This window comes from Lolium rigidum, chromosome 7 (genome assembly GCF_022539505.1).
Source record: "Lolium rigidum isolate FL_2022 chromosome 7, APGP_CSIRO_Lrig_0.1, whole genome shotgun sequence".
Taxonomy (NCBI): Eukaryota; Viridiplantae; Streptophyta; class Magnoliopsida; order Poales; family Poaceae; genus Lolium; species Lolium rigidum.
Genome location: NC_061514.1, coordinates 10,190,574 through 10,217,074, shown reverse-complemented (window position 1 = coordinate 10,217,074; position 26,501 = coordinate 10,190,574). Strand labels below are relative to the sequence as shown.

Genomic DNA, 26,501 nt, shown 5'->3' with positions numbered 1-26,501 from the left:
ATCATCCTCCTCTGTTGATCCTTGAAAACTTCCTCCACACCAAACTCGAAACAACTCATTAGAGGGTTAGTGCATAATAAAGATTCACATGTTCAGAGGTGACACAATCATTCTTAACACTTCTGGACATTGCATAAAGCTACTGGACATTAATGGATCAAAGAAATTCATCCAACATAGCAAAAGAGGCAATGCGAAATAAAAGGCAGAATCTGTCAAAACAGAACAGTCCGTAAAGATGGATTTTATTAGGGCACCAGACTTGCTCAAATGAAAATGCCCAAATTGAATGAAAGTTGCGTACATATCTGAGGATCATGCACGTAAATTGGCTTAATTTTCTGAGCTACCTACAGGGAGGTAGACCCAGATTCGTGACAGCAAAGAAATCTGGAACTGCGCAGTAATCCAAATCTAGTACTTACTTTACTATCAAAGACTTTACTTGGCACAACAAAACACAAAACTAAGATAAGGAGAGGTTGCTACAGTAGTAAAAAACTTCCAAGACACAAATATAAAACAAAGTACTGTAGCAAAATAACACATGGGTTATCTCCCAAGAAGTTCTTTCTTTATAGCCGTTAAGATGGGCTCAGCGGTTTTAATGATGCACTCGCAAGAAATAGTATTTGAAGCAAAAGAGAGCATCAAAAGGCAAATTCAAAACACATTTAAGTCTAACATGCTTCCTATGCATAGGAATCTTGTAAATAAACAAGTTCAAGAAGCATAATGCAACAAGCATAGAAAAACTAGACAAGCTCAACTTCAAGATTTTAAGCATATAGAGAGGTGTTTTAGTAACATGAAAATTTCTACAACCATATTTTCCTCTCTCATAATAACTTTCAGTAGTGTCATGAGCAAACTCAACAATATAACCATCACATAAAGCTTTCTTATCATGAGTCTCATGCATAAAATTATTACTCTCCACATAAGCATAATCAATTTTATTAGTAATAGCGGGAGCAAATTCAACAAAGTAGCTATCATTATTATTCTCATCAAGTGTAGGAGGCATAGTATAATCACAATAAAATTTACTCTCCATATATAGTAGGTTGTACCAAAAGACCACTATTATAATCATCATAAATAGGAGGCAAAGTATCATCAAAGAAAATTTTCTCCTCAATGCTTGGGGGACTAAAAAGATCATGAAAACCAGCTTCCCCAAGCTTAGAACTTTCTACATTATTATCAACAATGGTGTTCAAAGCGTTCATACTAATATTACTACCGGCATGCAAATAAGATTCCATAGGTTTTTTAATTTTCGCATCAAACAATCCATGTTTTAAATCAGGAAATAGAATAAGAAGCTCATTGTTGTCCATTATGCCAAACTAGTGTAAACAAGAAACAAAAAGATGCAATTGCGGGATCTAAAGGAAATAACTTTGAGCACAAACACAATGGCGCTAGAAAAGTACTTGTTACACGGAACCGGAGTATGAGTGCCTTTTACCTTTCCTCCCCGGCAACGAGCGCCAGAAAAGTGCTTGATGTCTACGGGAGCTTCTATTCTTGTAGACAGTGTTGGGCCTCCAAGAGCAGAGGTTTGTAGAATAGCAGCAAGTTTCCCTTAAGTGGATCACCCAAGGTTTATCGATCTCGGGAGGAAGAGGTCAAAGATATCCCTCTCATGCAACCCTGCAACCACAAAGCAAGAAGTCTCTTGTGTCCCCAACACACCTAATAGGTGCACTAGTTCGGCGAAGAGATAGTGAAATACAGGTGGTATAAATAAGTAGTAGCAACGGCACCAGGAAAGGTGCTTTGCCCGGGACGATAAACAAGCGTAGTAACGCAGTAAAACAGGTAAACAAGCAGACGATAGCGATATTTAGGAACAAGGCCTAGGGAATAGACTTTCACTAGTGGACACTCTCAACATTGATCACATAACAGAAGATAAATGCATACTCTACACTCTTGTTGGATGATGAACACATTGCGTAGGATTACACGAACCCTCAATGCCGGAGTTAACAAGCTCCACAATTCAATGTTCATATTTAAATAACCTTAGAGTGCATGAAAGATCAATAAGACTAAACCAAGTACTAACATAGTATGCACACTGTCACCTTCACACTATGTAGGAGGAATAGATCACATTAATACCATCATAGCAATAGTTAACTTCATAATCTACAAGAGATCATAATCATAGCATACACCAAGTACTAACACTGGATGCACACCACTGTCACCATTACACCGTGTAGGAGGAATAAAACTACTTTAATAACATTGCTAGAGTAGCACATAGATAAATTGTGATACAAACACATTGCAATCATAAAGAGATATAAATAAGCACTTCACTATGCCATTCATAACGGTGAATAAGTATTACGTGAAATATAGCCTAAGAGACCCACACGGTGCACTACCTGTCACCTTTACACACGTGGGACAAGGAGTCTCCGGAGATCACATAAGTAAAATTCACTTGACTAGCATAATGACATCTAGATTACAAGCATCATCATATGAATCTCAATCATGTAAGGCAGCTCATGAGATTATTGTATTGAAGTACATAGGAGAGAGATGAACCACATAGCTACCGGTACAGCCCCGAGCCTCGATGGAGAACTACTCCCTCCTCATGGGAGCGACGAGCGGTGATGAAGATGGCGGTGGAGATGGCAGCGGTGTCGATGGAGAAGCCTTCCGGGGCACTTCCCCGCTCCGGCGAGGTGCCGGAATAGAGACTCCTGTCCCCCAGATCTTGGCTTCGCGATGGCGGCGGCTCTGGAAGGTTTTCCGTATCGTGGTTCTTCGTATCAGGGTTTTCGCGACGGAGGCTTTAAATAGGCGGAAGGGCAGCCACGGAGGGGGCTCAGGGGGCCCACACCATAGGGCGGCGCGGCCCCCCTCCGGCCGTGCCGGGGTGTGGTGTGGGGCCCCCGAGGGCTTCCCTCCGGCGGCTCTCGGGTGTTCTGGATGGTTCCGGGAAAAATAGGAACCTGGGTCTTGATTTCGTCCGATTCCGAGAATATTTCGTTACTAGGATTTCTGAAACCAAAAACAGCAGAAAACAGGAGCTGGCACTTCGGCATCTTGTCAATAGGTTAGTTCCGGAAAACGCATAAATATGACATATAATGTGCATAAAACATGTAGATATCATCAATAATGTGGCATGGAACATAAGAAATTATCGATACGTCAGAGACGTATCAGGCCACGAGGTGGCCAGACAACAGGGCGGCGCGGCCTGGGCCCTGGCCACGCGGCCCTGCTGTGTTGGCCCCTCGTGACGCCCCCTGACCTGCCCTTCCGTCTACTTAAAGCCTTCGTCGCGAAAACCCCAGTACCGAGAGCCACGATACGGAAAACCTTCCAGAGACGCCGCCGCCGCCAATCCCATCTCGGGGGATTCGGGAGATCGCCTCCGGCACCCTGCCGGAGAGGGGAATCATCTCCCGGAGGTCTCTTCATCGCCATGATCGCCTCCGGATCGATGTGTGAGTAGTCCACCCCTGGACTATGGGTCCATAGCAGTAGCTAGATGGTTGTCTTCTCCTCATTGTGCTATCATGTTAGATCTTGTGAGCTGCCTATCATGATCAAGATCATCTATTTGTAATGCTACATGTTGTGTTTGTTGGGATCCGATGAATATTGAATACTATGTCAAGTTGATTATCAATCTATCATATATGTTATTTATGTTCTTGCATGCTCTCCGTTGCTAGTAGAGGCTATGGCCAAGTTGATACTTGTGACTCCAAGAGGGAGTATTTATGCTCGATAGTGGGTTCATGCCTCCATTAAATCTGGGACAGTGACAAAAAGTTCTAAGGTTGTGGATGTGTTGTTGCTACTAGGGATATCGATGCTTTGTCTAAGGATATTTGTGTTGATTACATTACGCACCATACTTAATGCAATTGTCTGTTGTTTACAACTTAATACTGGAAGGGGTTCGGATGATAACCTGAAGGTGGACTTTTTAGGCATAGATGCATGTTGGATAGCGGTCTATGTACTTTGTCGTAATGCCCTGATTAAATCTCATAGTACTCATCATGATATATGTATGCGCATTGTTATGCCTTCTTTATTTGTCAATTGCCCAACTGTAATTTGTTCATCCAACATATGTTTATCTTATAGGAGAGACACCACTAGTGAACTGTGGACCCCGGTCCTATTCCTTACATCTGAAATACAATCTGCTGCAATTGTTCTTTACTGTTCTTCGCAAACAATCATTATCATCCACACTATACATCTAATCCTTTGTTTACAGCAAGCCGGTGAGATTGACAACCTCACTGTTACGTTGGGGCAAAGTACTGTGATTGTGTTGTGCAGGTTCCACGTTAGCATCGGAATCCCTGGTGTTGCGCCGCACTACACTCCGCCGCCATCAACCTTCAACGTGCTTCTTGGCTCCTACTGGTTCGATAACCTTGGTTTCTTACTGAGGGAAAACTTACTGCTGTGCGTATCACACCTTCCTCTTGGGGTTCCCAACGAACGTGTCATCTACGCACATCATCGGTCAAGATCCTATACTAAAAGTCTAGTCGGCAATAGTGAGAAATTGTTCAGCGACGTCGGGAATCGAGCCCCTGTAGGCGATAACCGAGTTGAAGCTTCGCAAACCTACTTGATTTGGACAGGCAAGCGGCTGGACTGGCCATCTGCGTTGAAAATTTTGCAAATTTATTTACCAAAGTGGATTAATTAATCCGGAACATTCCTAGTAATCAGGCAAAAGGATTAACACAAGGGATTAGATATAATCGACATGGTCAGGACCCTAGTAGCGATTAATCGGCCTATTAATCGCTGATTCGGCCTAGTTTTTGAACAGTGATTGAGATATTAATGTGCACAAACTTGGAATCACCACTCCCTCAATATAATTGAAAACATAAACTTTTACGAGATATCGATCATGGATATGAAATTAAGCTAAACACGTCTACCAAAAAATGGTTGGGAAATAAGATGAAACATATTAAAAGGCTCAACCAAAGAAATGTGTGAGAGGCATGGAAAATCATATTATAAGACTAATACAAGGATGAGAGTTGAGCATCAACATAGTCTTCAATGAATGATATTCCTTAGCATGACCAACCAACACACAAGAATTTTAAAAAGATATCAAATAAAGAAATATCATCTCTCATGTGTATAAGTTTTTAAGTATAAAACATCACAGAGATATTTATCGATAACCAACATGTACACACAAAATAGATACTGAAAAAATAGAAGATGATATTCAAACGAAATCATGTACCAATGAGTTTTTTTATTTAAATCATGGCCAATGGCTCAATTTTATCTTATTGTTATATTGATCAAGTTCAACCCCAAACATATCAAAGACATCACAAATATCAACAAGAAAAAGAATATATGTGAGATAAAATTGCTAGATAGAAATATTTTGCATGGGTGAATCATGAACAAGATTTTATATACTTCCTAGCATATATACTCATCTCAATTTACTCAAATTTTCACTAATACATTTCCAAGAAAAGTAACATTTACAAACAAAGAGTTTCATGTCAAGAAGTAATCATATGGTTGGATACAACAAAATAAGGCATGAAAATATACTTGTTACCGAGATATAATTGGTAGGTGTAGTAGATAATATTTCATCAATCATCATAGCTTGTCTCTAATTATTATTTAGACACCACATTTTTCTTAGAAATAATAAAATCGTTCAATGTATCTTCTTTGTACCTAAACAAAGTTCAAGTACAAAAATGGTCCCCAAACTAATAGGTTCAAAGTAGCTAGAGACACTACAACATAGTATAAAACAAAATCCACATAAATATGTGCATACAGATGAATTTAAATTTCATGCACATCTAACCGATTTAAAATTTAATGGAGTTTAACTATACATTGGATCAACGAAAACAAGCATACTATGGTTAAAAATATAGTAAATATACATGCACATGTCTTCCAAGAATCAAAAGAAGACATAGTTTGGAAAATATCAAATAAACCAAGAAGACACACAAAGGTGTGACACAATAAAGGTTGTTCAAATTATATAAAAAATCAATTAACACAAGATCGATTCTGAACTTCAACACATTGACAAAGCAAAAACCAATGAGAATAAAGGATAAATAAAACACACACGCTCGAAGGCTTATGTCATTTTAAGGTGGTAAATCAAACATAAAGAAATGAGATAACTACCTCCTAAATAGAGCAACGTTCTAACACATAAACCAAACCCTCCATGTTTTTCATGATAGCACAAAGAAAACCAGAAATAAATTGGCTTCCAAACACAAACTCTTGAAAGAATAGATGTTATGATAAGATAATCAAGTATATGAGAGCTCCTCCAAGATTAGTGGATTATTTATGATTTTGCATTTGAGTACAAAATGCAAACAACTAGGTTTATCACTCTAGCTATACCTAATAAAACACGAAGATATTTCAAGTAAATAAAATGGATCAATATGATTCATGGAAGACACATGGGAGTCACATAAAAATAATGTTTTGGCAAGAGATAGGACAATTAAAAGTAAAAACCAATGTAAAATGTGTTCATTAAATATCTACCTTATAATAGATTACCAATTATCCAAGTACAAGAAGTATTAGAAAATATTTTATAGTGATAGTTTGTAATTATATCAAAGATCATCTTCACAGGGAAAAATATAAGAATTAATCACCATGCAAAAAAAAAATCTTGGTAGTCTCAAATAGGTAAACAATCACGCAAAGGAATAATTATAATAACTTGAAGCCAATTGTTTTTCAACTTAGATGTGGAAGTCCTCATCTTAGGAAAACCTTACCAAGAATATATACCTCACAAACTAGATCTACAAAGATATTAGAAAAGAAGCAATTTGAGTAAATTAAAATATATCGCATAGGAACAATATTAATTTATAATATCAATTTTTTGGATATAACCTAAAATATACACATTTTATTGGCTTGTGAATTTAAGAGCCCTATAAATATAATTCGTTTCAACTAGCTAATTTGTTTTATGTTAAAAGGTATTTGAAAAACATACAATGCTAATACACTTAAAATAATCACTCATCGTGAATGTAGATTCCTTCAGTTTTATTTATCTTTTCCTTATATGCCGCATTAGCGATCTTTCAGCATCGAAGGCGAGAATCATATTTTGAAGCACATTAAATAGCTAATGCAATGACTACACGGAACACAGATCGCAATATATGGATTTTATCTCCGCCTACGTATATATGTCTCCTATACGTGTGTAGCTGTGCATGTATATCGATGCATATTTTGACTATTGTTATGAAAAAAAAACATTGTTGCCAGTAAAAAGCTCAAGCTAGCTAGTAGTCAATTCTATCCAAGCCGATCCAACAAACTGATTTGGGAAAATATAACATAGACGGCTTATGAAAGCAACCGACTATATTTGAGAAACCATATATCAATGCATCAATTCTATAAAAATAAAAAGCACACTAGCCTAGACATCAAATGAGGTGATAAATATAATTGTCTCTAGTCTCTCCCACCAAATTAATCTTTCCGTTCAACTTACTAGAGCATGCAATTCCAAATAGTATCAAACATACAAGGTCATGTTTTTAAATCATAGTAACCATAATGAGATCCAAATAAAAGGCTCACCCACCTAGATGTGCGGGAAGATGTTGATATAATTTCCTAGTCTTGACCATTAGATCGATCTTTTGGTTGAACTGAGTACAACATGTAATTTTACGTTATGGATGCATTTTATTTCCTCTTTGCATTCACACAGAGTACAATGACATGGATAATAATATTTTTGTTGCTAGGAATATTATACTTCTAGTACAAAAACATCGTCTATGACTTTCTGTTCTTGTTGGTGTAACCTCGTGGTTATATCGAGATGGTGGTGTGTAAATATATATGAATATGTCCACGAGGACTGAAATAACTATATAAGTCTGTGGCGTTGAAGTGTCCACGTGGAATAGCTATTAGTTGTAGGTCGTTTTTTCTTCCCACCGTGATTCCAAATTTCTCAGACATGTCCAATGACTCTAGGCTCGCCCCACCAGGAAGAACCCAATCGAAATGGTAGAGAAGGTTTGCCAAAGAAATTTCCAAGGTTGACGTGCCGAATAGCATCGGCATTGCCTTCGTCCTGCCCCGAAGGGGGTGAATTCATAGTGTGTCCCAATGTAATCCATTGTGTTGTTCTCAAACCTCTCTGGCACAAATTCTTCAGCGTCCTTCCAACACTTTGGATCCCTAGAAACTGCAAAGACATTAATGAATATTGTGGTGCCTTTAGGCATGTCGTAGCCTAAAAGTTTACAATCCTCTCTGGCCATGCGGGGAATTAGAGGAGCAGGCTGATGCAACCTAAGAACCTCCTTAATGACCATTCGCATGTAGGTTAGTTCAGTAAGGTCGCTATTATTAATGATATCTCGATCTTGACCAAGGGTCTCTCTAATCTCTAGTTGTGCCCTAGCCATGGCTTTAGGATGACGGACAAGCTCCGACATAGCCCATTCCAAAATGGTTCCTGTGGTATCTGTAGCACCTGAAAATATATCCTGAAAATGAAGGATGTGATATGTATAATTAGATTTCAAGTATGTGTAGTATTAGAGAAGTTATAAATTTACTGAAACAAAATTTAAAGTGTAGAATAAAGTTACATATATGGTATGAGAATTAGTAACTATTACAACAAATGATCAAAAAATTGTTGCTGGGAAATTAAAAGGCTTTCTTTGCTAAGAAAGAATATTAAAATTTACTACGTCCATCCCAAAGCTTGAGCCTTTTATTTATTTTTTAAAATCAAACCAAGTAAAGTTTGACCAAATTTTTAGAAGAATCTATCAAAAAATATGATGTTTTATAGATACCATATGAAAATATATTTCATTACCTATCTAATGATATTAATTTGTACTTCGCATGTTAATGATTTTTGTACAAACTTGGCTAAACTTGATATAGTTTGACTTTCTAAAAATAATATAATTAAGCCTTAATGGGATGAAGGTAGTATTTGTTAGAAAAGAGTAATAAAATTAGTGCTCCTTCTGCATATACTTTCAGTCATATACTTTTTCTTCCCTTGCTAAGAAAATTAGTGCTATTATTAAGAGAAACACTCACAAATAAGACAGCGCATATACTTTCAGTGGTTAGGGGGGGTGCCAATGAGTCCTCCTTCTGCAGCCTGAGCAGCACGTCCAGCAGGTCCTCGTCCTCGGCGCTGCAGGCGCATTGTCCGGCAGCTCGCGCGGCCTTTCGCTCCTCGATGATGTTTTCAATGATGTGCTGCATGCAGCCGTAGCTTCTCTGCATGCGGCGCGCGCCGAAGCTGAGCCACCGCGCAAACCTCGACGACGGGAAGAGGTCGACGAGGCAGAACCCGCCCAGCAGAGTGAGCACCACGTCCAGCTCGCGGATGTACTCCTCCTGCTCGGCAAACTTGCCACCGAACACCGCCTGCGCCACGATGCCGTTGCTGAGCTCCATCATCTTCTCGCTGACGTTAACGGAGGCGCCGGTTGATGCGGCGCCGGCGATGTAATGGAGGAGGCTGCCCACCTCCGCCAGCCTGATACCGTCCATCCGCCTCACCTGCTTGGCGCTGAGGAGCTCCACGATGCACACCTTGCGCATCTGGCGCCAGTGGTCGCCGTAGGGTGCGAAGATGATGCCCCTGCCGCCGCAGCCGGCGATGTCCTGCGTCGGGGTGCCCGGCCGCGTCGCGAACGTGAGGTCGTTCGTCTTCAACACCTGCGCCGCCGCCTCTCCGCTGGAGACGATCACGGCTGGGACCTCCCCGAGCTTGAGGAGCATGAGTGGCCCGTGCCGGCGGCGCAGCTCCGTGATCTTGCGGTGCGGGACGACGCTGATGACGTGGTGGAGGCTGCCGATGATCGGGAGAGTCCACGGCCCGGGAGGCTGCGGCTTATGTGGCTTGCTCTTGGTCCCCGAGAGGTTGAGAAACCAAAAGGCCAGTATAGTGATGAGGGCTATGAAACACAGGCTTAGCCACGCCTCCATCGCAGCCTAGCAGCTAGCTTACAGGCAAGTGTGAAGTTTGATCAACTTATGACCAATATGCGTTGGCCGGCCTGCTGCTAGGAGAGACCGAGTATATATAATAGTAGTAACTTGTTCCTGTGAAACGAAAACAAAATCGTATATATCCTGGGCTTCCACGGATTCTTTTCCGGCCGATGCTTTCTGATTTAATTTGATCCAGCCACATATTGTAAGTTAGTGGGGGGCTCTGCTATTTGGCGAAGCTTCGGACGAGCAGCTGGCTGCTAGCGCCACCACGTCTTGGTGCGGGGTCTTTTACGGTAGGGACAGCGACGCGTCAACCGTCCAACTACCCAGATCTAAGGGCTGAGATTGATCAATACTTGTTATGCAAAGGAGTAGTATTTTTTCACAAAAGAGTAAAATAGGTAAATTCCTGCCCATTAAAGGGTACTTTCAGGATATAGAAATTTGTCCACCGGTTAGGTTGGAGTCCCGATCCCATTCCATTCTGTAGACAAACGGATTCTCTTCACTTGCCATCTATTTTCGTGTCAAAAAGGTTAGAAATGCCACGCGGCAACAGTGACCGCGCTGCATCCTTATATAGCACGTGACATCAGTTTGTTCTCCACCAGAAGTGCTAAAAAGCCACGCGCAAAGAATTGCCAAAATCGCCTTTCAACAGGGGTGTTAAAATGCAGTGCCATAAACACGATTTTGCAAAGAAATAGCATAAAATAAGATCTAGAAAATGTGATAAAGCTAGTTTAGATAGAAAAAATAGAGATAGTTTATATTTTACAAACTAGTGTAGATAAAAATAAACCTAATCTAAAAACTCGACATCGGACGAGTCCGGTGTTGTGGTCGACACTGAAGTCGACGAGAACATGTCAGCCCAACGGGGTTATCCTCGGAGATGGTCATCGGACCGGCCATCTACGCCTCGATGAAGGCCCGCCTTGTCGGCCATCCGGGCGAGGCCGACCTCCTCGCGGCCGTCTGCGCCTCCGCAGTCGCAAAGTGCTTCTTCTCGGCCGCGACACCCTCAGGGAAGCCGGCCACCCACTCGAGCAACACATGCTCATCCTGCTCGGCGATGAGAAAATGGCGCTCCAGCTCTCGCTGGGGCGCTGCTCCTCTTGCGTGATAAGGCGCGGCGGCGGCGCGAGGGCCTCGTCCTACTGGCGCGTCCACACGTCATGGAAGTTCATCGTCCGACGCGGGCGCCCGAGCCGCCAGGCCAGGGCGTCGTACGCGTGCGCCGTCTTGTGCGCGGTCTTGAACTTTCCGAGGCTGATGCCTCGTCGCCGGTCCGGATCCCCACGTAGAAGGCGTCATTGGGGTGCCCGTGGACGCCGCAATACCCAGAGCTCGAATGGCGTCGCGGCTACATTGCGGTGGCGCGATATCCGTGGGGAGGGGGAAGCGCGCGCTGAAATGTCAGACGGTTGGAGGACACGTGTGGCACGTCTTTTATATAGCGCGCACCGGGGCATGAAAGAAAGCGTGTGTGTCGCCGCTTTTTCAGATGCACGGTAAATGTTTTAGCCCGCGCAATTTTACCGCGCCTGCCGGCCACGCTGCAAATTAGTAATTATTTATTTTAGCATGCAATCCATTTAGCGTCTCTGTTAAAGTTGCTCTTAGCGGATGCATTGCGCAAGATATTTTTTATACACAAGATTGATTCTCACTGAGGCAGTCAGAAAGGCACGTGCATGTCAGCGGATGGACGGGCGTTTTGGAAGAATCGATCATTACCCCTAATCTGGCCAAGTTGCCCTTACACGAAAGGAAAATACGGAAAGATTACCTGCCTAAATTACACTTGCTCAATACTACTCGTCCATAAGACTAGTAATTTGTACCGTAAAAAGCCTCCTTGGTGCCAGCATGACGCAAACCTTGCATCTCGCGCAGCGGCGATGCTGAGCCTACGCCGGCGAAGGATATCTTCACGAAGTGTTATCGTCTATTAGTATAATTTAAGGGGTATGACTATTTTTCAGTCGATTAAGAACAAACTTCATTCTCAGTCACGTAGCGTCATTCAATTTCAGTTGCAACTCATGTGGCAATTTATAATTAACACGAATCACGATGCAAATTAAATAGTGTAAGACGTGACTGAACACGAAATTACTTAGCAAATCTCATAATTTAACAGTACCTTCGTTTGGATAAATAAGGCATACATATGTTTTCAAGGCGAATTTAACCAAAAAATGGAGCAACAAAATTTTAATTATATTTCATTAATTCATATCATTAGATTCGTATTGAAAAACATTTTCTAATAATGTTAGTTTACACCAACAATCATTATGTAGTTGTAGTAATTTTTGGTTTAAAAAACACCAAAAACAAAGACGACCTCCGGTCCTCTAAGTTGAGCTTCCAAGTTGTACTGTCCAAACTCTCGATCCTCTAAGTTGAGCTTCCAAGTTGTACTGTCCAAACTCTCGAGTACTCGCAAGCGCCTAGACCTTGCTTAGTGTGTGACATTCATTTCTACAAGTTCAACTATCGACTGTGGTTAATGTGATTGAATTAGTGCAAAAACAGAAAGAGATAAGTTTCGAGACCCATCGAAATTCATGAAATTTCGGGTGTTTCAGAAATTATTTTGGATTCGTCTCCTTCAAATTACATCAAATTTAAGAAAAAGTTGAATATATATTTGAAGCAAACGTATACCGAGATATTCGGCTAAAATTTGGTCCACCCAAATTAGTGAAATTTCAGAAATTTTGTGGATATTTGGTTGAAATTTTGAGCCCTATTCACAAGTTCCCAAGCTCCATGCGGTCGCACAAACTAAGCTCTAAAATGGAAAAGGTGCAATTCTCAAAACAAAAACACACAAAAAAACAGGCTAGGGTTCGTTGGTCTTAATTAAGCTAGTCTCTCCGATTCATATTAGTTGGCACTAGCATAAATGGAGAAAGTATTATTACTCGAAAATTCGATTATTTTACTACTTCAGTTGGTGGAACACACTAGTATTGCTGAAAGACCAGTAGCACTTGTCTTTGTCCCTTTCTCCCTCCGAGGATGGCGGCTAAGGCTTATATTCGTCATTGGTCTACCTAGGCTGCTACGCATGCAGTGCTATGTCAGCTGCATCATCAAATAGGCCAAAGTGAGCGAAACGGGTTCACTCAGTTGCCAAGCTCTGCCTGCCATGGAGGGGTGGTTAATCTTGTGTATAGCCATCTCCACTGTATTAGCCCTTTCGTTTGCCAAGCTCTCCGGTGGCAAAAGCAACGCCAAGAAGAGGCAGCTGCCACCCGGGCCATGGACACTCCCGATCATCGGCAGCCTCCACCACGTCGCCAGCATCCTTCCGCATCGCAGGATGATGGAGCTGTCCCGCCGGCACGGGCCGCTCATGCACCTCATGCTAGGCGAGGTGCCCACGGTGATCGTCTCCAGCGCCGAGGCGGCGTCGCTGGTGATGAAGACCAACGACCTGGCCTTCTCGGGCCGCCCGCACAGCGCGACGCTCGACATCTTCGGGTGCGGCGGCAGGGGCATCGTGTTCGCCCCCTACGGCGACCCCTGGCGCCAGATGCGCAAGGTCTGCGTCATGGAGCTCCTGAGCGCCAAGCAGGTGCGCCGCATGGACGGCATCAGGCCCGAGCAGGTCGGGATCCTCCTCCGCTCCATCGCCGCCGCATCGTCCGCCGTCAACGTCAGCGACATGGTCATGGCGCTCAGCAACGACGTCGTGTCGCGGGCGGTGTTCGGCGGCAAGTTCCCCCAGCAGGAGGAGTACCTCCGAAACCTGGACGAGGCGTTCGTGCTGCTCGGTGGCTTCTGCCTGGTCGACCTTTTCCCGTCGTCGCGGCTCGTGCGGTGGCTGAGCAGCGGCGAACGCGGCATGAAGAGGAGCTACGGACACGTCCAGCGCATCAACACCGATGTCATCGAGCGCCGGAAAGCTGCGCGAGCTGCCGGTGTGTGCAGCCGCGCCGATGACGGGGACCTGCTGGATGTGCTGCTCAGGCTACAGGAGGAAGACGCGTTTACATTTCCCCTCACCACCGAAAGTATTGGCGCCGTCTTATTTGTGAGTCCTGACTCTGTTGAAACCATTCTTTCTTTTTTCATAAGATATAACTAATTCTAATAGTAACACAACTCTGGTTTTCAGGACATATTTGCAGGTGCGACCCAAACCACGGGAGTTGCTTTGGAGTGGGCTATGTCGGAGCTCGCCCGTCATCCTAAAGCCATGGCTAAGGCACAGCTTGAGATTAGAAATGTGCTAGGTAAAGATCGAGGTGTCATTACAAATAATGACCTTCATGGACTCCCTTACATGCGGATGGTTACTAAGGAGGTTCTTAGATTGCATCCACCCGGTCCTTTGATCCCCCGCAGAGCTAGGGAGGACCGTAAGGTTATGGGTTTTGACATGCTCGAAGGCACCAACGTGTACATTAATGCCTTTGCAGTTTCCAGGGATCCAAAATGCTGGAAATGTCCTGAAGAGTTTATGCCTGAAAGGTTTGAAAATAATAGCATGGATTACAACGGGACATACTTTGAATTCACTCCCTTTGGAGCTGGGAGAAGGCAGTGCCCTGGAATATTTTTCGGCGAGTCAACCATGAAGATTGCCTTGGCGAACCTTCTTTACCACTTCGACTGGGTGCTACCTGGTGGGGAGAGCCCAGAGTTGCTAGACATGACTGAGAAATACGGGATAATTGTAGGAAGAAAATATGACCTACATTTGATAGCTCTTCCACGTGGAGGCTTTAATGCCACATAGATACATATAGATGTGGAAATGCACGCGGATACATATATCTTCAATTATACACAAGTATTATTACTATGTAACTACTGTTGCACTATATCACAATAAAAGAACGGCTAAAGTTGTAATATATTATGGTGGATAATGCAAACTACTGATTGCACCAAAAAAGGAAGTTTGCTCTATGCCGAATGTTTCTAGGCCAGCCCAAAATGCGAGTTCTCAGGTTTTCATTTAATTTGAGAGCGCAATGTGCACCTGATCCTACGTTTTTTTAGAAGAGTTTGCCAGATACCATCTTATCTTTGGCAAGAAGCTTAACAATTCATTTACCTGGAGGAGACCTGTTTTGACTAGGCCCTAGTTTTGAACTCAATATCACAAATACCAAGTTCTCCTAGATCTTTAGGACACCAAAGTACATTTTATTTAGCCAGTCGTTTTTTTTCACCATCACCTTATGAAAAAATCTTGATCAAAAATAATTCAATCATTACAAAACTTGTTTAGGTAGCTGAAAGAAAGAAATCATATACAATATCATATTACTTAGTGGGTTGAAATAATGAGAACTAATCTTCTACCACAGGATAGTAGTTTTCCTTCATAACTACTCAATTTTTTCTGCAACCTCCCATCGGCATGTTTCCATTCAACATCTGTGAGTCTCTGATAATGTATCGGGATGCCTAAATAGCAGAGGGGTAATTGGCCTTTCCCACAACCAAAAAGTTCGACATACATGGGGGCATCTCGTCTTCAACCTCACCAAAGCAAAACAATTCACTTGTTATGAAAAAAAAAGCTTTGAGTCCTGAAAGCTGCTCGAAAGCTGATAATATTAATTTTGATACATCTGTTTCTAGAAAAAGATGCAACATTTATTTTGGAACAGAGGGAGTATCATGTTTTGCCGGAATTAAGCAGAAAAGTGCTTTCGAAATTTATAAGCTAGCTTTATGTTTTGTATTTTTTTTTTCTAGTTTGACATAGCGTTTTATTGATTGAACATAGATAGTTGAATACAAACGTGATATAGATGCAAGTGAGCCACTATAAGGGTACACTCTACCCTCTTCAGTTTAACAAAATGTACTAATTTTATAATGATAGTATCATTATTTTGTAAAAGATAGTTCTTTTGTTTGCACTAAAGAGGGTACCAAGGGCGGACCTAGAAAATAGTCTGACTAGGGGCATATCGTTTGAGTGGAGGCATTTTTTTCTATAAATTTGCAGATTTTAAGTGAGCTTCCTTCAAAATATGTACAAATACGAGATTATAAAATTTTGAGTACGTGGGGGCACAACGCTGACATTATGTATCGCAGACTGGGCGATAGCATGAGCATCTGCATTACAAGCTCCGTTATCGTGAACAAACGAAATTAATAGACCTAAACGAAGTAGATGTCATGGATCACTCCACCAATAATGCCTGACCAGTAAAGCAAAGAGGAATTGATTTGGGAGTACAACTCTTTTGCTATTTTTATGTCTACTCCTAGCGCACAAACGTTCCAGGATACGTCAGAAAACTAAACTTAGAGATATATGCTTTATGCATGTGAGTAAATAATTCCTGGGGTGGGTGCAGTCGGCCGCTGATCACAAATAATTATCTTTTTTTGAGTAAGTATATATTGTACTTGATGTACCTGCTGCCAAACTGAGACGTGCCGATCTATCGGCCGGATGAAGTATATATTAAACCATACAGATAACATACGTCTCAATTCCGCCGGCTGCTAACGATGAGGAACATGCACGCGCGCATGTATGCGTTTATCAGAGCCTGTCGCATATCTACCTACCGATAGAAAAGGTGCCACTACACTAGCTGGCTGCCGGAGCGAGCAGCCGCGGCAACAGCCTGTGGACGATTGACACGAGGGAGGAGAGACCGTCTCATCTTGACGTCAGGTACACGTCGGCCATGCAAACAACGCACCATAACTGTTTGCAGGAATATCCCTTCGATAGTGTAACACTGTCATGATCTATGTCTAGTCTTGTTTTCCAAAATGTAAGATGATTTGGTGGGCTGCTTTAGCATACCAAAACGTTATATTATAGAACAGAGATAAGGTCACTCCGTCTCAAACGTTTTTTATTTTATTGTTTGAGAGCAACCACTTATTTATTAATCGAAAATCAAGATACATGAAGCAAACACACTTGAAAACTAAAACACAAACCAAGATAAAACAATTATCCTGAAGTTAGCTGAAATCCTAAATTATCGACAAATACAAAACGATACCTAGGGTTTCATGTAACTACCGCAACCAGCGGCGGGCACCCAACTCCAGCACCGCTAAGACGGGCACCGGAAGAGACGTCGAGACTCCACCATTGCAATATCCAAAAAAAAAAAACACCATCGCCAACAAGGCTTTGTGAGTCGATGAAGAGGCTTGCTGCAAGCAGCGAGTCACAAGTCGATGTGGCATGTCGACTGAGAGACATCCCCGTGCTGTCTTGGACCAAGATCCTCCACTTCCCATCAACGAAGTTGGAGAAGAATGACATATCCACCACCTCCGGACTAACATATTCGCTCCAGAAGAACTACCTCGCCCCTGCCGCCAGCGTCGTCGCAGATAAAAACAAACGTCAGCGACACATCAAGAAACTAATCTTGTTAGATCTGAAAAAAAAAGCGAGAAGTCAACACACATTGCCATCAACTCTGAGGCGCCGCCCAGCTGTCGCTAGTGTGAGAGTAGAGTTGAAGCAGATTTATTCTCCTAGACGCCGCTCCCAAGATCCCAACGACGCACCAAACCTAACCCTAACTATTAGGCCAGAACGCCGGAACGAGTCCCCCCCCCCACTCCCCCACTCCCTCCCGCCGCTGCCATAGTAGCAAGCCGAGAGAGAGAGGACCAAGGACAACGTCCTGGTCGATGGAGGTGGAGATCGGGAGGAGTTAGGCCGCAGCCGCCTCTCCAGGGAGGACATAGAGGCAAAACACGTTTCCGCCAAACGTTTTATATAGTGAAAGGAGGAAGTAGTAGTTTCATGTATTATATGGTCTATCCTTCTAATATTTTTTGTGATTTCTTTTGTCCCTGTGCATCCCACAACTGTTGCAAGGCTCCCTCCCATCATCTGACGACCACATGCCATGAGATTCATCGTGCGCGCATGTGTTCTGAGAGCAGGTTTTTTTCTCCGCCGAGAATTTCGAAATCTCGCCAAAAATCTATTATTCCGGTTATCATCAGGAAAACTTTATACCGAATGAAATAGATAGGTATTTACATAATTTCCTCAAATTTATAAATTATGGATAAATTTACAAATTCGTTTAACAAATTCCGAGTGGTATTATAACCGCTATTTTCGACAATATATCCGCTAGTGTTTTTTCTCAACCGAGAAAAAAAACCCTCTGGGAATCAGTATGTGACGCAGTGGTATAGGATGTGGATGTGTGCTACAGGCTGCTTAGTATATGGTCTTCGATCTCTCTCCTTTTTCTTTGTTTAATTCCATGGCGGAGCGCGGTTGCTTGGTTCAGATCGCGGACCTGCACCATATGTGAAGCAGGTGAAATCTAATGAAAAGCTGCAGCGGCTGCTATGCAATCTAACCGTTGTTGGCTTTGACCACGGTTCCACTGGGCTGCTTAGCCGCAAGTCCCTTCAGCTGCAAGTTGGGAAGAGAACATTTTTAACGTCGATGTAGTACACTTGAGACACTCCGGCTAAGCTGGAAGTTGCGAAGAGAGGACCTTTTGCCCGGCTGCTACTGTGCACTAGATTCAGGTCGCAACGACGGCGTTATCTGCCGACCTGGATCGCTCGATCGACATGTATATAAGGGGCCTCACTCTCCTTCGTCCCCAAATACACTCGACTATCTAGCTAACTGCTCGACACAAAAGAGCAGTGTACCATATCTCGTACCTTGACATGGCGTCAGGCGTCGCTACCACTCCTGAGTTCACCTATGAACCCTCGCCGTGGATTGATTTCTTTGCTGCACACGAGCCGCTGCCCCTGCAGGTATATATGCATGCACATTATTTGGAGGCCATTTGGTATTCTACATGTAAACTGTCCCAAGGATTTTGTTTGTAAATATAATACATCTATAGACGTCAATGCGGCTCTTTCTGTGTGCTTCTCTGTATTCACTAGTAAGTGGCACCTTTCGAGGATTCATTTTCACTAAGTCAAGAGATATATATGTAAACAAACAATGCGATCTAGTTAAATTTATAGACCAACTTTTACGACGCAACCACCACAGGCGAAATGGCAGACCACTTGGAAAACACGTAAATACTAGGTGGGCTACTCTGGTGGGCTGGCTTACGAATTCCAAAAGTTAACAAAATTCGAAGAAAGATATGAAAGGTGAAGTTTATAAATATACGTTTTGCAAAAAAAAAAAAGAGTGTATAATAAATGCTCCAACACCAAACATAAAAATCAATAAGTATTGCATTAGTTCTTGCAATTTTCATATATGATGAAAAAATTACATAACTAATTATCAATGAAAAGAGGGTGAATTGAAAAGGGGAAATGGTTTAGCACTTTGTTACATGGGCCCAAGCTGTCAAATTAATGGGTATCACTCTGTTGACTGCCAAAACCCACCGGCGGGCAGCGGCCTTGTCAACACCGTAGAGCCGGGAAGAGCCTAGAGCTGCGGCTGGCTGAGACCCCTCCGAGCGACGGCCCGCAATGCTCTTCTGGTCACACGCGGCGATGCGAAGTGCAAGGGCGTGCCACCTGACCTATACCCGGTCAGGAAGGTGATGGGGATGCCTCGCTTAGTTTCCTGCGGGGCATACATGTAAACATTAAATACGAGCCTCGATCGGCTCTCGGGTTATCCTGTGAATCGGCTCAAAGAGCCGATCCACCCATGATTCGTACGGGGTGCACGAATACTTGGTGGTCCTGCTTGATCAAGATGAAGCTAATGAGATCTACGACGATTTAGGGTTTTCACCGCATAATCGGATCATCCTACTCCGAGGTTGGGCCTCGCGGCCACGCACGGTGCTCGTAAGCCGATCCTAAACAAGGCCTAAAAACCAACATGAAGTTGATCCTCGGAACATCCCGTTTAGGACTTGCGAACGCCACCCTACGTGCCACTGGATCCTCCCCCCCTTTGTAAGGCCTAACTATTGCAGATATTAAACTACTCCTTGTAGAACAAGGAGCAATCGTAACGGATCAGATCTACTAAATAATGATCAAGAGGGGTGCCGCCCCCACACCTGAGATAGGCGTGAGGGCGGCTAGATATGCAAGGGTTGCACTACGTAAGCATGCTTAAACGAAGAACAATGCTAACCCTAACACATCTAATGATAACTACGTTGCTCGCCATCAAAAGCGCTTCGGTACGAGCAACGCATGAACAACGTGGGGCTTGTGCTGCCTAGATCGCAAGATGCGATCTAGGCGGCATGTCGCTTACCCGATAGAAACCCTCGAGACGAAGGAGTTGGCGATGCGCCGAGATTGGTTTGTTTTGGGGTTGAACGTGAGTTGTTGTTTATTCCATAAACCCTAGGTACATATTTATAGTCCAGGGGACTTTCTAATGTGGGCATGCACTAAACCGTGCACGAGTAAGATTCTATCTCTAAACTAAAATAGATCTAATATGTTACAGATACACGGGCAATTAAGCCCAACTTGGTATAATAGGCCGATTCATATAATTCTCCATGTATATTTCCTTAAGCCCATCTTGACTGCGGCCCACCTCCGACTCGGTCAAATCTTGGTGATAACACATGCCCCCCTGGTTTTGGAATTGGTAATTCCAAAATCACTCTGCTTTCCTTCGTCGGGTCATGTCGTGGCAGAACCGTCGCGAGTATCCCTCATGATGATGCCTTGCCTTCTCAACTTCTCCGCGTGACTCGGCAGTTTTTTTTTTTTTAGGCACCACTTCCTCGGAAACTGCTGTGGCATTGAATTTCCACTATATCCTCCTTCGATTTAACCGCCCGAACAGTTCCCCTCCGTATCTCCTTCGCATCAGTACTCCAAAAGCCCTCCCAGCCACCATGTCTTCTTCCTCCTCCGCCCCATCGGATCTTGCCAGCCAATCCTCCACGTCCCATGAGCCGACGCCGGAGTACAACGCGGCGGCGGTCCACGCGGCCAACACCCGCCGCGCCATTGCGGCCGGGGAGGAGTCAGACCACGACTTCTCCATCTGGTCCGAGGACGACCAGTCCTTGACGGACGGGGAGAGCGACCTCCGTTTCCTCGCCGACGGGGAATCGGAGGAGGAGAGCGATGACGATCGCTTCTCCTGGGACGACTTCACCTCCTCCGAGGGGTGGTGGAGGAAGAAGAGGAGGAGGAGGAGGACGACGACGACGACTCCCTCGAGGGCTACCCACCGGCGAAGCGCCTTCGCATGTGGTGGGACGACGACGGCAGCCGACGACGAAGACGGGGACGAAGCCCCCGTGGAGGGCTACGGGAGTAGCGACGAGGAGCCCATCGGCAGCAGTGCCGATGAGAGCTCTGAGGATGACGACGAGGGCAGTGACGGCCCGTAGATAGGACCCCTAGCATAGGGTCAGTAGTAGCAGATGGGGCAATGTATCCCCTAGTATTTCCTTTTGAGAGCAATTAGCTCTTTATGTAAGAAATCTCGCCTATCAATGAAGAACTGTTCCCCAATTCGATTTTGCCGATTTCCTCTGAGTTTGATTGAGCCAATTTACCTCTCCTACTGACCTTGCCGATTCGTCCCCTTTGCCAATGTGTAATGAGCCGATAACAACGCATCGGTCCTTCGACATTCATCCTTCCATTCTTCAACTCCTTAGCGAGCGTTCATCGCTTTGTGAAGAAGGTTGCAACGAAGATCAGCCGATGGTACTTCAATCGGTCCTTCAATAGAGCACCTACCAGGCCTGTTGCCCCCGAGTCTCAGCCAAGGCAAAACGGAGACGAGGATACACAAATGAGCTGCATAGACCTGGGCTTGATCGTGTGTGGGGAAGTTCCTTATGCAGCGCCGACCGATTTGAACACAAATCGGCTTCTCTAAGCGGAAAGCCTTCAAGGTGAGCTGCCCCCGAGCTTCTTTAGTTCTTGTCTGGCTAGATCGGCTTCTTTCCTTTGGTGAATCTAATGCAATCCATCCTTGACCTGATCCGCCCGCCCATGCTGCTCCTGATATTGTTCTTGAAGAGAGGATCTGAGCTTCCAAACTGCTCCATTGAGGAGTTCCTTCATAAAAAATCTCCCTTTGTGCTCCATTGACCCTCTGATCGTAACAGTTACTCCCCTTGAGTCGATGGCCATGCATCGGCTTTCATATCCTTAAGTCGATGCTTGCTGCATCGGCTGTGTTCGAAAATTTTCGAATTTTTTTTTTACGGCCGATCTGTGCATCGGCCCCCATATTCCAATACCCATCAACAGAAGATGAGATGCTTCCGTTGCATATCCTCGTATTTTATCTACCTGGGTGCCCCCCGAGCCGATTCTGTCAAGAGAATTGATGGTATCGGCTCTGTTGGATAACATGTTGAACCCGAGCAGAATGGTGGGTGAGGATAATTTTGGCCGATTGCTGGAATCGGCCTCCACGTTGCTTGCTCGTTGAAGGTTTTGTAAGTTCCCTTCATAAATTTTTTGGGGCCGATCACAAGGATCAGCCCCTCCTGGTTTGCTCATTGGTTTGATCTTGCTACTTGGTCAGGCTGGATAAAACCAACCCAACCTCTGACTCGATGCGCTTGCTGTCGTCCACCTTGAGTGCTCCGTAGAGTCGTGGAGCGCTAAGCTCTGTCGGCAAGACGAGTACCATGTTTGTGCCAGCCGATGTCTCATCATCGGCTTTCCTATGTTTGGGGCGCCACTCCATTTTTCGTGGACGACCCTCTTCATCCAGTGGTTCGCTGAACCTTTGCAGCCAGATCAGGCCGTGCCTTCCTTAGCGTATGCAGGTACAACCTTCGGCTTCCTCCGGGCCGCGCAATCGCTGAACCCTGCGCTTTTGGGAACGGCTGAGTCCGTCGTGGCACCACCTTGGCCGGTGGTACCTGTCTTCTTCCACTTCTCCCTCGTCTTCCGAATCCTCAAGATCTGCCCAACGAGGTGACTCGAGCGCGTTTGCTTTGTGGCGGGAGAGGCCCTAGGCGCTCGAACACGGACACGTTGGCTGCCTCCTTCTTTTTCTGATTGCATTCGGGCAATTGCCGATTGTGGGCAATCGGCTCATTCCTGAATCCCAGCGAGTAGTCCGAAGAAGGGGCAGTCTCAATGTCCGGCGTTGTCATCTTGCTCCCTTGATGCTTCCGTGGCACGGCGCTCGTGCTCCTCCTCATCGCGATCCCGCCGACGATATCTTCCGGCTTCTCTAGCCGGACGATCTCCTCTATCATCGTAATTGGACCGTCGGCGTTGGTCATACCGACTCACATATTTGTTGAGGAGGTGATCGGAGAGGGGTCGCCGATATCTTATATTCTTCACCTCTCCCTCGTGACATAGCGCTTGCCATCATGACGGAGCCGATCGCGTGGAGCGGCCTCCTCTCGTATCCTTGCTATGAGAGCAGCTGCCCTCATCTCCATCTTTGCCAGGGTGGTTTCCAGGTCCTACCATGTTGATGCTGAACGAGGGACCCGGCTGGCAACCTTCAGGGTAGGTAATTTCTACCATGTTAACGGCGGGGAAGGGTTGGGTGTCGACCTTCATGGCGTATCTGGTTGAAAATTAGCCGCCCCTTCTCTATCGCCGCTTGGATGTGCCGACGCCACACCCGGCAGTCGTTGGTGGCATGGGAAAGCGAGTTGTGGAATTTGCAGTACGGCTTTCCGTTTAGCTCTTTCGCCGTGGGGAACTTGAGACCTTCAGGAATCGTCAACTGTTTCTCCTTGAGCAGGAGGTCGAAGATTTGTTCGGTCTTGGTTACGTCAAAATCAAATCCCCTGGGCGGCCCTGGTGGCTTTACCCATTTGCAGGCCACGGGGTTCCTCCCGAGTCCACTCAGCCACTGCTATTTCTTGGTCTCCCGCAGGCACTTCATCTTCCTCTGTATCGACCATAACTACTGCACGCTTGAACTTGTCTTGGTACAGGTCGGGGTGGCGCTGTTCATATGCTGATAGTTTCGGAACCATGTGCGCCAGCGAGGGATAATCTGCTTGGGAGGCCATGTCCTTGAGCTGTGTTGCAAGGCCTGCTACGCCAACTCGACTGCTTCCTTTTCGGTTATACGAACCGAATAACATCGGTTCCTAAGATTCCTGAAGCGCTGGATGTATTCTGTCACCGTTTCCCCGCGCTTCTGACGTAGTTGTGCTAGATCGGCAATGCCAGACTCGGAAGCTTCGAATGGTATTGCATATGGAACTGTTCTTCCAATTGCTTCCAAGACTCGGATGGAGTTTTGCTGGCAAAGAGGTGTACCATCCAAAAGCCGATCCCGTGAGGGACTGTGAAAAGAGCCTCACGCGTAGCTGATCCGACACTCGAAGCCGGTCCTAGTTGAGCCAAATATCGGGCTGACGTGCTCGATGGAGCTGGAGCCATCTGATCCACCGAATTTGGAGAAGTCAGGGAGCCGATATTTAGGTGGCAGCGGGATCATCTCGTAATCGTCGGGGTACGGCTTGGAATAGCCGACTGCCCTTCTTTTCGGCATCATGCCGAACTGGTCTCTCAGTATGGTACTGATCTGATCCGCTGTGTTGGCCGTAGGAGTTGCACTCTGAAGATTCGCCGGGGTGGCGTACTTGGCCAGCCATGTTTGCTTTTCCAGCTCTGGGCTCGGGAGTTTCGTCGGTGTGGCGCATTTAGTTAGCCACGTCTGCTTCTCAAGCTCTGTCGCCGACGTTCCTCCTGTCTTCGCCGGAGTCCCCGATGTTGTGGCCTGGTTTGTGAGTGCCCAGTCACCACAATCCGGCACATACATACACGCGTATCCTTGAGGGATCTCCTTAGGCGCCTCCATTAAGAGCCCGGTAGTCACTAGGGTCGCCACCAATCCTGTAGACGAGGAATGCCGGTGTAGTCGGCACTTCGGCGAGTGCTGCCAACGCATATGGCAGCGGTGGACGGGACTGGAGTGGCAACTCTCCTTGATGAGTCCCGAGAGCTGGTCCTGACGGCGAGTGCTGGTGGCTCATGATCTCCTGGATCACGCGCAGAGCGACACGCTCCAACACGTTGACCAAGTTCTCAGAGTGGCGGTGTAGCGAGTGAGCCACCAGGTAGTTGATCTCCTGCCCGCGGACCCATGGTGCGTTCCTCCGACGGGGTAGAGAGGTCTATCCCATCGAGCGCACCTTGCGGTGAGAATCCCTTCCATCGATGCCATGGGAACGGGTTCTCCGAAAAGAGCCGATGAGGTCGGCTTCGAGGGTGGCCTTGATCTCGTTGTATTGCTTCTTGAGGTCGTCAGGCAGATCCTCGTAGGTGACTGGCGTGCCGTCCGCCATCTCAGATGTAGATGGCGATGTGGTTGATGTAGACGATTGTCCCACCGGGCGTGCCAGAATGTGTTGACTGCCAAAACCCACCGGCGGGCAGCGGCCTTGTCAACACCGTAGAGCCGGGAAGAGCCTAGAGCTGCGGGCTGGCTGAGACCCCTCCGAGCGACGGCCCGCAATGCTCTTCCGGTCACACGCGGCGATGCGAAGTGCAAGGGCGTGCCACCTGACCTATACCTGGTCGGGAAGGTGATGGGGATGCCTCGCTTAGTTTCCTGCGGGGCATACATGTAAACATTAAATACGAGCCTCGATCGGCTCTCGAGGTTATCCTGTGAATCGGCTCAAAGAGCCGATCCACCCATGATTCGTACGGGGTGCACGAATACTTGGTGGTCCTGCTTGATCAAGATGAAGCTAATGAGATCTACGACGATTTAGGGTTTTCACCGCATAATCGGATCATCCTACTCCGAGGTTGGGCCTCGCGGCCACGCACGGTGCTCGTAAGCCGATCCTAAACAAGGCCTAAAAACCAACATGAAGTTGATCCTCGGAACATCCCGTTTAGGACTTGCGAACGCCACCCTACGTGCCACTTGGATCCCCCCCCTTTGTAAGGCCTAACTATTGCAGATATTAAACTACTCCTTGTAGAACAAGGAGCAATCGTAACGGATCAGATCTACTAAATAATGATCAAGCGGGGTGCCGCCCCCACACCTGAGATAGGCGTGAGGGCGGCTAGATATGCAAGGGTTGCACTACGTAAGCATGCTTAAACGAAGAACAATGCTAACCCTAACACATCTAATGATAACTACGTTGCTCGCCATCAAAAGCGCTTCGGTACGAGCAACGCATGAACAACGTGGGGCTTGTGCTGCCTAGATCGCAAGATGCGATCTAGGCAGCATGTCGCTTACCTGATAGAAACCCTCGAGACGAAGGAGTTGGCGATGCGCCGAGATTGGTTTGTTTTGGGGTTGAACGTGAGTTGTTGTTTATTCCATAAACCCTAGGTACATATTTATAGTCCGAGGGACTTTCTAATGTGGGCATGCACTAAACCGTGCACGAGTAAGATTCTATCTCTAAACTAAAATAGATCTAATATGTTACGGATACACGGGCAATTAAGCCCAACTTGGTATAACGAGCCGATTCATATAATTCTCCATGTATATTTCCTTAAGCCCATCTTGATCTGCGGCCCACCTCCGACTCGGTCAAATCTTGGTGATAACA

General features: G+C 45.4%; 3 protein-coding genes across 3 annotated transcripts in view; 2 read left to right on the top strand and 1 right to left on the bottom strand.

Moving 5' to 3' along the window:
- Positions 1-8,505: 8,505 nt before the first annotated feature.
- LOC124670874 (ent-isokaurene C2/C3-hydroxylase-like) lies at positions 8,506-10,091 on the bottom strand. Its single transcript, XM_047207343.1, has 2 exons — positions 9,177-10,091; positions 8,506-8,582 (listed from the first exon to the last, which is right to left on the bottom strand). The coding sequence occupies exons 1-2, from the start codon at positions 10,054-10,056 to the stop codon at positions 8,506-8,508; spliced, it is 957 nt and encodes a 318-aa protein (XP_047063299.1). The 5' UTR covers positions 10,057-10,091.
- A 3,134-nt stretch (positions 10,092-13,225) lies between these two features.
- On the top strand, positions 13,226-14,880 carry LOC124678182 (desmethyl-deoxy-podophyllotoxin synthase-like). The gene is made up of 2 exons (XM_047214097.1): positions 13,226-14,116; positions 14,201-14,880. Exons 1-2 carry the CDS (start codon positions 13,229-13,231, stop codon positions 14,822-14,824), a joined length of 1,512 nt encoding a protein of 503 aa, XP_047070053.1. The 5' UTR covers positions 13,226-13,228; the 3' UTR covers positions 14,825-14,880.
- Positions 14,881-18,686: 3,806 nt separating this feature from the next.
- The window catches only part of LOC124679465 (tau-cadinol synthase-like), a 15,505-nt gene continuing 7,690 nt past the window's right edge, over positions 18,687-26,501 (top strand). The window contains exon 1 of the mRNA XM_047215215.1: positions 18,687-18,825. Within this exon, the coding sequence (XP_047071171.1) occupies positions 18,733-18,825 (93 nt within the window). The 5' untranslated portion in view covers positions 18,687-18,732. The remainder of the gene's footprint in view (positions 18,826-26,501) is intronic.

Excerpts from the sequence above, each read along its gene's own strand:
- LOC124678182 (XM_047214097.1), top strand. The coding sequence starts at position 13,229 with ATGGAGGGGTGGTTAATCTTGTGTATAGCCATCTCCACTGTATTAGCC. Across the intron at positions 14,117-14,200 it reads GTATTGGCGCCGTCTTATTT|GACATATTTGCAGGTGCGAC; the intron begins GTGAGTCCTGAC and ends TCTGGTTTTCAG.
- LOC124670874 (XM_047207343.1), bottom strand. The coding sequence starts at position 10,056 with ATGGAGGCGTGGCTAAGCCTGTGTTTCATAGCCCTCATCACTATACTG. Across the intron at positions 8,583-9,176 it reads ACCCCCCCTAACCACTGAAA|GATATATTTTCAGGTGCTAC; the intron begins GTATATGCGCTG and ends CTTCATTTTCAG.